The sequence below is a fragment of the Balaenoptera borealis genome, assembly GCF_965194805.1.
Source record: "Balaenoptera borealis genome assembly, chromosome: 8".
Classification (NCBI taxonomy): Eukaryota; Metazoa; Chordata; class Mammalia; order Artiodactyla; family Balaenopteridae; genus Balaenoptera; species Balaenoptera borealis.
This window is the reverse complement of record NC_138865.1, coordinates 87,083,220-87,094,738: the sequence shown is the minus strand read 5'-3', so window position 1 is coordinate 87,094,738 and position 11,519 is coordinate 87,083,220. Positions and strand designations below refer to the sequence as shown.

Genomic DNA, 11,519 nt, shown 5'->3' with positions numbered 1-11,519 from the left:
GCGGGGCGGGGCTGGGGTTTAGCGGCGCCTCCAGCGGAAGGTGCGGTGCCACGTGTGCGCTGCGCGGACCCCAAATCCTGCGAGTCCAGCTGCGGCCTCAGCCGCTCCCAGAACTGGGCCCCCAGCTTTAGGGCGGGGCCTCTTCCTAGCTACTTGCCTGGACGTCGGTTCCCACCCGCCCTCAGAGCAGGCTCCGTCCCAGAGCCACAGGGCCGGAGTCGTTCCCCGCCGCCTCTCCCAGGGCTCGCACAGAGGGAGGCCCAGCGGCGGACCGCGGTGGTCCAATCTTTGCTGGATTCCGGGCTGGGGGTCTCGGGGTGGCGCCGGGCCGAAATCGACCCTCAGTCTCGGCTCCACAAACCCTGGAGTCTTCGGGTGTTTCCTGGCTGAATAGCAGAGCCCGACCTAGGCTCCTCGCCTCCCGACGTCGGCCTCCCCAATCCTGGACTGCAGCGTCTTAGCTGGAGAGAAGCTCGCAGCGTGCCTAGGCCAACCCCTTCTGCGACTCTTTTCTTTTCCTGTCACTCTCTGTTCTCGGTTTCTGCTTTCTCCCTCTCACAGAAGGCCAGAACGCGCGGGGGCCTTGGAGGAGCCTCCTCACCAGCCCCTTTCCTGGGTCTCCAGTCTGCCTTTCCTCACAGTCTTTTCTCTCCCTCTCCATATTTCTTTCTCTAGAGATTCTCCCCGCACTTCCTCGCCTTTTTAGCCAGCATGTCTCTCTGCCTCTCTGAATTTGTCTCTCTTTTTCTCCCCGGTGTAGCATTAAACAAATCCACGTGTATCGAGGTTGGAGAAGTTCCGGCAACGTGGACAGGAAAAAAAAAAAAAAGCCTTATTCTGTCCTTGGGACATTTCCGGTCACTACACTTCGTCTTCCCCTTGAGGTGGTGCCAGCGCTGGTTCAGCCACGCAGGCCGCTGCTACCAAGGCGCCGGCTCGCTCGCTCTCGCTCTCTAGCTGTGTATGCGTATGTTCGAGTGTGGATTTGTATGTCGATGGTTGCAAACTAGGGCAAGTTCTCCGAACCGAAAGCTGAGCAGAGTTGGGTTTCTAGGATTCTGAGGCTGCGGCCAAGTGAGACGGGGGATTTTTCGGGGGTTCCAATGCCGATCTGCGCCTAGACTCTTTGTGTCCAGAGCCCCTTGCCCAGTATCTCTAAGGTCGCAGCATCAATTCCGGGTCCCCCGAAGAGGTTCGCCGCCTTCTCCGCATCAGGGAGCAGCCCCTCGGTTCAACGCTGCGGGAGTCCGGGAGGTCCGAAGCACGCTGGCCAGGCGCAAGGGGAGGTCAACCCACAGCGGGCAGGGTGGGCAAGGGGATGACGGTTGGGCCTGGATACCCCGCGAGGGGGGGGGGGGCTCTATGAATTCTGGGCACTGGCGCCACACGACCGGCGGGGTTATGAGTAAGGGCGGGCGCCCCCTCGGGAACACATATTTGTTCGCGTTGGTCTGGAGCGCCCAGAGTACGACTCGGCCGCGCGGGGGTCAGGTATTTCCGAGCACCGCGAGTCCACGGGTCCTGGTGCTTGGCCTAATCCTCTGCCCTTCCTGGGTGCGGACAAGAATGAAGAAGTGGCCGGTGTCCCCTCCCTAATCCAAAAGCCCCACAAAGCCAAACACACACGCAAAACTCACCAAAGCATCCCAGAAACACAAAAACTAAAGCCAACACACGAAAACATAAACCAAAGCTCCCATCAAACGCACTGCTCATAAAAACAAAATCAAAATCGAAGAAAACAAAATCCATACAGACACAAAATTCACCTAACTCAAAACACACAAACGACACCCACTAGTACAAAATCAAAACACATCAAAACACCGTGCAGAAAGAGCAGCCTTCCAAACGACACACAAAAAGCCTACAAGGACAAAGTACAGCACGCACACAAAATCAAAACACAAGGCAGAAAAGACCAAGACCAGAGCAAAACCCGCTAAAATGAAATCCACGAACAACCAACACGCAAAACACCCGAAACAAAACACTCACATGGATAATGAAAAGAAAACAAACAAAAACAAAACAAACCCTCTAAATAGAAAAAAAACAAAACAAAAAAAACCCCAAACAACTCCCGTCCCCAGCCCGGGATGAAATGTCAATTCCGGGAGGGCTTTTTGATCTCTAGGCGCGGACAGGCCGCTCCTCCTCTGCGCAGCCTCCCGGCGCGGGCTAGGCGGGAGGGCGGGAAGCAAGGGCTGGGGCCCGGTTGCGAGGGAGAGTCGAGCGCTTGGAGATGGCCAAAAATCAAGTCGCCGGGGCAGGGACCCGGACGCGTAGGCTGCAGGAAGAGGCGGCGCAGCGGGACTGCGCAGACTACTTGTGGGGGGCGGGGGGGAGGGAGCCGCCGGGGAATCCACAGCCAAGTTTCCGATTGTGGCGAAATCGGCTCAGTGGATAAGCGATGTCCGGTTCCCGAGCCCCCCGCCCCCTTTTCTCGAGCTCTGGGCTCTTCCCCCTGGGTTTCGGCCCATCCTCGTGACCACCCCCTCCAAAAAACAAACAACACTCTCGCTGAGGACGATTCACTTTTCGAAACTGCCATTGTCCGGCGGGCCAAGAGTCCTCCTGCGGATCTCTCCCCCGCCCTGGAGAACCTTGCCCCTGCGACCACCCCGCAGCGGGGCCCCACGGGCTTCCTGTGGCCAAGCCCAGCAGCTGGACTCGGGACTTGGGAGGAGAAAGGGGAGGGAAGTCTTGAGCCTGGGCCGAAGAGAACGGGCTGGACATGCCAAACTTCTGCGCGGTCTCTCTGATTTCCCCTCTGAAGTCAAGTCTTGGGGCTCGGGGACGCCTCAACGTCTCGGGGCTGGAGGGCAAGGGGATTCCACTTATGGGCCGGGGTAAGGTGTCCGGGACTCATGCCAACCTCCAGGACCTCCTGAGAAGGTTCTGCTCAGCCCGGGTGTTCCAAAGCGGAGGCCGGGATTTTATCTCCAGCATTTCACAGCTTAACCTCTGTGCTCGGGGCCGGGATGGGACATGGTGTGTGGAAAGGCTCTGGGGCCAGGAATGGTACCTGGGCGCTCTAGGGTTCTGGCACTGCCCTAGAGTCAGGGACACAGCAGTAGTAATAATAGAGCTGCAAACTGCGGTGGGGTGGAGTGGCTGAGAGCTCTGGAGGGCGGACGCCGCCCTAGGGGTGAATCTGAGGAAACTGGAACGCCCCCCTCTATGCCTGGCAACACGGCTTGCCTCTACACCCCTTTCAACTGCACCTGCTTGGCCGAGTGGTTAATTTCTTAAAAAACAAAAACGCGGCCTGCACCCTCTTACGTGGCGGGGTTTGCATCTAAAGGGGTCACCGGCCTCGCGCACAGAGCAGAGGGCCGCGACACCCAGACTTAGGGATTTGTAAAAGGTGCGGTCGCGACGCCAGGGGTCCCGGCTCGCCTGCGGTCGGCTCCTTGCCGTTAGAACGCAGGCTAGCGCTCGGCTCCGTCTGAAGCCGTCCGTCCCTCCCCCGCAACCCCCTATAAAAGTCCAGGGCGGCGCGGCGGCAGCATTGCTGCTCTCCCGGCCTCCCGCACTGCTGCCGGCCCGGCCCGGCCCGCCCCGTCTGGCCAGCTGAGCAGGCCGGGCCGCAGAGCGCGGACACCCATTCCCAGTTCGGGGCCTGCAGTGCGGGGAGGCACGCTGGGGGCGCGGCGCGTCTGGGGACATCTTGTGATGTTGGCGAGAACAGGACATGATCTCACATGGCGAGAAGCTCTTTAGTTCCTTAATCATTTCACGGTGCCTTCGGACGCTTTTTTTCCACCTAAAACGTTTAGTTTCAGCTCAGTGATCAGCTACCCCAGCTCGGCGGGGGAGCGGAAGGCTTGAATTATTCCGACCTGCGAGCGGCCCCTGAGACCCAAAAAAAAAAAAAAAAAAAAAAAAAAAAGCACCAAAAAGTGGAAACTTTTTTTCCCTGTCCATTACATCAAGTTCTGAAAAATCAAAATGGATTTAGAGAAAAATTACCCGACTCCTCGGACCGGCAGGACAGGTAGGACCGCGATACGGGCACTAGGCGTGTTAACTCAGAGACCCAGCCGGGCGCTGGCCCTCAAACACTTCGGCCCTGGGGGAGGGGGCGCGTCTCATTTTCGCAGGGATTGACTGCGCGTTTGTCTGCGGCACGTTTCTTTTCTCCAATCTGTTCACACACTTCTGCATCAGTCCAAGTGTTTGCGAGTTTGCGTGTATTTTTCTCTATTTCTGAATGTTTATGTGGATGTTTATCTGGGTGTCTGAAAGTTTGTTCGGGTTTGTGTGTTTACATAGGGGCTCAGGGTGTGCATGAGTGACAATGAGTTTGTGTGTCCCTGTATATATACATATTATCAAAAATTTTGAGTGTGTGTTGAAGAATCTGTGTGCCTGTGTATGTGTAGCTTTATATTCGTGAGTCTGTTAGTATGTGTTTATGAGTTGCTGTTCCTGGGTACTGTTCTTTTGAGTATCTAAAATGTGTGTCTATGAGTGGTGTATACATAATTTGGATGAGTGTCTGAGTGTACATCTACTTCTTTAAGGGTCTGTGTTTCCCCGTCACATCCCAAGTGATTCTGGAAGTGAGAATAAGATGGTTACACCAACCCCTCCATTTTTGGATGTCAACAGCTGTTCACTGTGCACATGCCAATGTACACAAAAGTGCCTGCCTCTAGGCACAAAGATGGGTTTGGGACCTGTGGGGATCTGTTGTACTAAGTCTGCCATCAGTCAGGCTCAGGTTCCATTCTGTTGAGAGAACAGGAGTGGAGGTGTGCAGCCCTTCGTTGTGTGGTGTACACTGCTTCCCTCTGTGGGTACTGTTGAGCCGACCATTTGTACAAAAGGGTCTCACATTGCAGGCACAACCTTGGCAGGTGAGAGGAGGCAGCCTACCTATAGGCTAGTTGTGACATTTCTAGGGACCCCCAGCCTGCCTTAGCTCTTACCTAGACAAGCCTCTGTCACTGGTGTGTGTGTGTGTGTGCACGCGTGTGTGCGCTCAGGTTTTATCTTCTGGGTGCCAGGAGGAGAGCACAAGTAGGTGGACATGTGTGCCTAACTGGGACATCCGGCTCTGAACCTATATGCACAGAAGTGTTCCTGGCACAGAGCCTGGTGTTCCCCCCACAGGCCCAGGCAGTGGGTGGCAGGGTGTGTTTATGTCTGAGAGGAGGTGGAAGGCAGCAGGAAGCTTCTGTCTGCCCTGAGGTAAAAGCCAGGTATGGGCACTTCTTTTACTCATTAGGCCAAATGTGCTAAACCCCCATCCAAACACACTTCTGGCCCTGACAGAACTCCCCTTCCCCTATCCATATGGTTCTGTGAGCACCCACCTCCACCTCAGCCCTAAATACAGGTCAAAAAGCAGAGAGAGAGGTGGGGGGGTGAACTTGTATCTGAAACCCAAGACAACTCCCTAGGCATATATGTGTTTCCAAAATCATGACTGAAGAGAAGTGAGGGCAGAAATCTAAGAGGCAGGGAATTGAAGAGGATTCTCCAGGGTAAAGGCACAGGAAAGGGAACCTGGAATCCCCTTCTGCTCTATCCTTATTCTCCCCACTACTCCGCAGTGGGTCCCTTAGTAGGTGAGACTCCAGAAGTGTCTGCGCTGGGGACTAGGGTGTGTGTGTGTGTGTGTGTTGGGAATGGGTCAGAGGCCTGTGAGGGTCCACTGGAGGGTCTGCATGGCTGGCCTGGCTGCCTCTCCAGACAAGCTGTCTACGAAGACTGTAATTCATGGCGGTCGATGGGCTCTTTGATTAGTTCAATCGTCTGAATAATCGTTTAATCAATAAAGCATTTCATTCCTCTGCGAGACAGGCCTGGGTGGGGCTGAGGACCCCTAGGCTGGCCAGAGTTTAAAAATCTGGAGAGCCATGCCCCCTCTTCACCGACGGGTTGGGTGAGGGCCCTGCCTGGGAAAGGGCGGTATCTCAGGTAACACTACACTTCCGCCTGTCTGCACCAGCCTGGGCCGGGGAAGAAAAGAGAGCTGAGAAACTGGCCAGTCTAGGGGCATCCAGGTCTGGTTTTGGGGTTTTTGCTCGGGCCGTTCCCCTCTCCCAACTTCAGGGCCTTGTATGGGTCGCTCGATGGCCCTTTCCCTCCTTCAGAACTGTATTCCATTCCTTCTTTCGACCTCAGTTTCCCCATCTGTATAATGGGGAAGGCATATATGCCATTCTAGCTGTAAGCCCAAGGTCGGTGAGGTTCCACCTGAGCAAGGAGCCGCTTAAGGGTATTCTTGTCTAGCCTCTTCCTTGTGGTGCCAAAAAAGGAAAAACTGAGGTCCAGAGAGGAGCAGGGACTTATTTGAGATCATACAGAAGGAAGTATGGAGGGAGTAGGACTGAAAGGTAATTTTTCTGCCCTTAAACCTCTCATTCTTGCTGGAAAAGGCGATAGAGCCCCACGCACCCCCTCCCCCCACGGCCTCCCTTGGAGGAAAATGACAATTAGGCAAATTAGCTGAGGTGAGGGTTAAGGAGTCCCAAGGCCAGGGAGAGCAGGATAGGCTGAACACTGCCTGCGTGTTGGCATCCATTCCCCTAGCTCTGGAATGAGCCTGGTGGAATAATACCCTCTACCCATGGATCTTCATCTTTCAGAACCTTGGGAGGTCTCATCTCAGGGATTCTTTTCAGACACATGGGGAAACTGAGCCCTAGGAGAAGCAGGACCCGCCTTTGGGAGAAATAAACGTAGTCCCAGAGTCCCTGGCCTTTGAGGTGCGCTGGTAATGATAACAAACCCTGACAAAGGCACTTTGCACAGTTCTTGAAAAATCTGGTTAAATTTTCCCCTTTTTTCTCCCACTTCGACCATTCCTACAAACAGACTTGGGCCAGGCAGAGCAGACCACTGATCCAGGCGCAGGAATCATGCAGGAATCGGCTCTGACCCGACTAGCTGTGTAACTTAGGGTCAGTTCATTTCTCTCTTTGATGCGTTTAAAATGAGGCTGAGAGAGGACCCACCAAGTTAGGACAGCACCGCTAGGGCCTCTCTGGCTTTCTCGAACTGAGCAACCAATCTGAGCCCTGTAGGCCTCGCTTTATCCAAAGCACCAGAAGGGAGATGAGCTGGACTTGGGCTGCGGGAGTCGATTTCAGGCCCAGGAGCACTGTAGCAGCCCCAACCCCCAGACGCCGCTGGGCGCAGGAGGGGCTGGCCCAGGGGGAGGGAGGGGGAGGCGGGGAGGGGGTGTGTTCCGAGTAAAGCCAGGTTTGTGTATGGAGACCGAGGTGGAGGTGGACATTCCTCTGAAAGTGGCTTCTCAAACATTATTCTCAATGGGCTTTCTTTCAATAACAAAACTTTCAAAGGCAATTCCATTTACACAAATTAAATTTCTTTCCGGGGGGTTTCCTTTCCCCGTCTGCTGCCTCCGCCGCTTAATACAAGGCCCGGCCCAAAGTCACGCAGCGGAGGAAAGAAACCACGCGACTGTTGCGCACAGCGACACCCTACCGCATTCAGCGCAGCGGCGTGGAGACCAACCCCCTGATAGCCTCTCTCTCCTGGACGCAGACTTGTGGGCTGGTGAGCTTTCGGAGGCAGGACTGAGGCGCGGTGCCCGGCTTGGTCAAGGAATCGCTGTGTTATCCCGAATAGTCAAGTAACTTCTCTGGGCCGCCATTTGCTGGCCTATAAGACTGGGTTAGGTGGCCAGGATATCTGATGGCGCCTCTTGGAGTTAGAAGTTCCGGGAGGCCGGCCCGCTCAGGCGGCTGTGAATAATCCTATATCCAAAGGGAAATACCCTCTGCCCTGCGCACCACAAGGTGAGAAAGGGGGCTGCTCTCGCCGCCCAGGTTAGGCTGCCCAACACCGTCCTGAAGGCGAAAGCCTTCTGTGTGAAATGGGAAGCCGACCTATTCCAGTTCAAGTAATATATGTGGTTCCATTCAACCCTGGCAGCGCTTTGGGGGGATTCGGTCCAAGCCGCACTGGTATCGGAAGGAAAATCGGTGTGTATGGACATACCCTGGCTGGGTTTCCCCTCCACCCCCCCCCAAAAAAAAACCGCCCTGTCATCCCAAGAGTGGCTCTGGAGAAACCCTTCTGAGAAAGAGGTTTCCGGTTCACAGCCTTTCCTCTACCCCGGACTTGCTCTGTGACCTTGGACAGGTAGCCTCCTGTCTTGGCCTCAGGTTTCATATCTGTAAAATGGGGAAGGCCTAGCCTCAGGGCCCTTTTAGCTCTAAGACTTTAGAATCTGAGTTTCCAGGCCTGAATTAGAGCGGGGCTGGAGGTGGAGGTGTCACTGGCTGCGACCCTCTGAGCGTCCCCATACTCCCGCCTCTCCGGTGGGAACGCAGAGCCGCCACGTCGAATTCTTAGTCCACTTTTGATCCATCGAGCGCCACCGGCTGGAACGAACGCGGGAACCCCAACCATCCTGGTCCCTCTGCAACGTTGCGATCCTCCTGCTCCAGGGCGAGGGGAGTGTGGTCGAAGATTGGGACAGGCGGGGTTCCAGACAAAGGAGAGATAACACCTACTGCCACCCCACCCCAGTGCATACGCAGCCTCCTGGGCCCCCAGAGGACTTCCTGGGTCTGTTTTCAGCAGCTCTGCCCTGGAGGGGGTGGGGACGGTGTCACTGCCGGAAACTTATCTACCGTTCAGGGGCAGCTGGATCTGGGGCAGGAACAGAAGATGGATCCGAGGGCTGATCCCATGTAGGAGTGTGAGAAATTGGACAGAGGTAGAGAGAAGGGAGACTGAAGTAGAGAATAACCTGGGAGTCCTCCCAGGGTCAACCCGTGCTCTGTCCTCCTTACAAGCCCAGGTCCAGAGCAGGCATCTCAGAGCCCTTGCTTTGGTGGATTTATGTTTAATATTAGAAGATCATCACTTATGAATTCGAAACGGTGGGTCTTGGACAACTCCCATGAGCTGCTGGGACAGGGGAGTCTTCAGTTACTATTCCAGGGCTGGGCTCGGGCGCACATAGGCGCTCACAGAACTATTGCCTCCTGGGTGTAGAATGGCTGTCGTACAGTTCCTTTGATTGTGGTCCCAGAGCCTGACACGCCTGAGAAACTGAGTCTCTTTGGCCAAAGACCCTGCCCTTCTGGACCAAAAGAGTCCTGCTAGAAATCCACTCATTTTGTCTTAAAAGCGACAAGAACTTACCCAGGAGAGGAAAAGTCGGGTTTTCTCGACGACAGAGCTGCAGCACAGTAGCACCCTTAGCGCAGCTCTGCGTGGCCCTTGCAGATTGAATGCGCCCGCCCGCTTCAGGGACTCTCATTAGCACTGGACGGGACTGGATTCATTCAGTTTCCAAGAGGCCTTGCTCCGGATGCAGAATTGCCCCTGCAGACAGAAGCCTTCAGCTGCGCATATCACTAGCCCCCAAAGCGTCTGACAGCTCCTGGTCTGAGGCTGGAAAGAGGGGCTCACGGCTCAGTGCTTGGGCAACCTGGTCCAAAGCCTCAGATAGACCTCTCCCCCAGGAGCACCCTGGTTACTAACTTTAAAGGACTGTGAGATTTTCCCCTTCTATGTCTCTGCCTACGGTTAGCTCAGAATTGGGGGCCCTTGAGTTAGAGCAGGGGAGGACGGTGGACAAGGAGGCGGCAGCGTCAGCTTAGTAGGCGCTTGATAAAACTATGAAATATTTCCGCTGGAAGGAGCCTTCATTAAAAACTAGGTAAATCAACTCTCCATTTTACAGATGAGGAAACTGAGGTCAGAACGGAGCAGATGTGCACACACTACGTTTCCATCGCGAGTCTGATGGTGCTTAGATTGAAAGCCTGACCTCTATTGAGCTCCTTGTTTTCCTCCAACATCCGTTGTGTGTGTGTGTGTGTGCGCGCGCGTGTGTGTGTGTGTGTGTGTGTGCGCGCGCGCGCGCGTTTTCTGGAGACTGTTTCCCCACCCTCACTCCCCACCCTCCATCCCCGCCTCGGCTGCCCTTAATCCCTCAGGGCATCCCTGGGTCCCAATGCCGCGGAGAGGAGGCCAGGCTCCTACTGGACCTGCAGCTGGACTCTCCAGGCACTGTGTTGATCCCCTTCCCCCTCCCCCAGTCCGCGCTCCACTAGGCCTTCGCCCCGCGCGTTTGTCAATGAACGTGGCGCCGCCGCCTGGGCCCCGCCCCCCATTCTCTCCCATTGCCCAGGTATCGGCTAATCAGGCGGAGCCCGCCGGTTGCTCAGCCAATGGGGCGGTGCCTCGGGTCAGAGCCGGCTGCCACCGCTCTGACTGGCTTGATGAAGCGTGATTGGCAGGTTAGCCCCCGCCCCGCCCCCGCCCCCGCCCGGAGGGAGGCTGAGCCCCGGGCGGCGCTGTCCACACGCAGCGGGTCCTGAAAGCGGCTCCGGGGCGGCGCGGTGGCGCACTGTGCGCGCCGAACAGGCGGAGGGCTAGCGCCGGCGGCGGCGGCTGCGGCTGCGGCGGCAACGCTGGGAGTCAAAGCAGATAGAGGCTGCATCTCTGCACCGGCAGTCCCGGCGGCCTTGGTCTAGGGGACCTTTCGCTCTCTTCTCTGTCCCTCGCTCTACGCCTGGGGCAGGCGTGGCGGCCGTCCCGGAAGAGGCAACTGAAAGACAGTCGAACCAGACCCCCGAGAGAAGGCAGCGGAAGCTCGAAGAGTTGGTGGGTGCGAGGCAGATACTCAGGCGAGGAGGAGATCGTCGCTGTTGTCCCCATTCCTGGTCCCGGCGATGAGGGAGCAGCGAGGGCCGCGGGAACTTTGAAGGCAGTGGGTCCCAGGGTGTGAGGGCTGCAGGCTCCCGGGGACTCCAGAGTCTTGGCCCCAACCTCAGTGGCGTAAGCGTCTCAGAACCCGCCAGGACCCCAGCGCCGCCAGAGAGGAAGTTCTTTGCAACTTCGTCCGAGACGTCGGAGAGCCGGGTGGAGAAGAGCTGAAGCGGCAAGTCCGAGCCCCAGAGACTCAAAGAAGCAGAAAGGGAAAGGATCCTGTGGAGACCGAGGGATCGAGGAGAGACTCCAGAGGCAGCGAGGCCGCGGAACCAGCCTGGCAGCCCGCGGGCCTCGCTGCCCCCCGAGTGAAGCCAAGGGCTGTGTGTCCCACAGGCCTCCTTAGAGCCGCTCCTACAGGAGGCGGGGGGGCTCCAGGCCGTCCCGGAGGCGGGCCCCTAAACTATGCCCCCGAAGCTGCGGGCGCCTTGGCCGCAGCTACCCCGGGCCGGGTGCGGAGCCGACGCCTGAGCCAGCCCGGGAGGGAAGCCACCAGGAGTTGGGCGCACTGCTCCCAGCCGGACTGTACTAGCGCCGTTTCCCGCCTCTAGGCGCAGCTCTCGGCGATCTCCGGCAGAGCGGGTCTGAGAGAGGAACAGAAGCTCCAGCAGTGCTTTCTGAGCCCAGCTCGCACAGTTCCCGGCCTGGCGGCGCGGCTCCGTAGCCTCGCTGGGCAGCCCCTTGGCGCCGGGAGGCGGCAGCGTGGGCCGGCCTGCAGTCTGGAGCGCCCCGATGGAAATACACTGTAAGCACGACCCGTTTGCATCCATGCATAGTAAGTAGGCGGCGAGCTCGCTTCTCTCACTCTC

General features: G+C 57.0%; 1 protein-coding gene across 1 annotated transcript in view; it reads left to right on the top strand.

The window, feature by feature from the left end:
• The first annotated feature begins 2,423 nt into the window (after window positions 1-2,423).
• The window catches only part of PAX5 (paired box 5), a 185,388-nt gene continuing 176,292 nt past the window's right edge, over window positions 2,424-11,519 (top strand). The window contains exon 1 of the mRNA XM_082402370.1: window positions 2,424-4,000. Within this exon, the coding sequence (XP_082258496.1) occupies window positions 3,955-4,000 (46 nt within the window). The 5' untranslated portion in view covers window positions 2,424-3,954. The remainder of the gene's footprint in view (window positions 4,001-11,519) is intronic.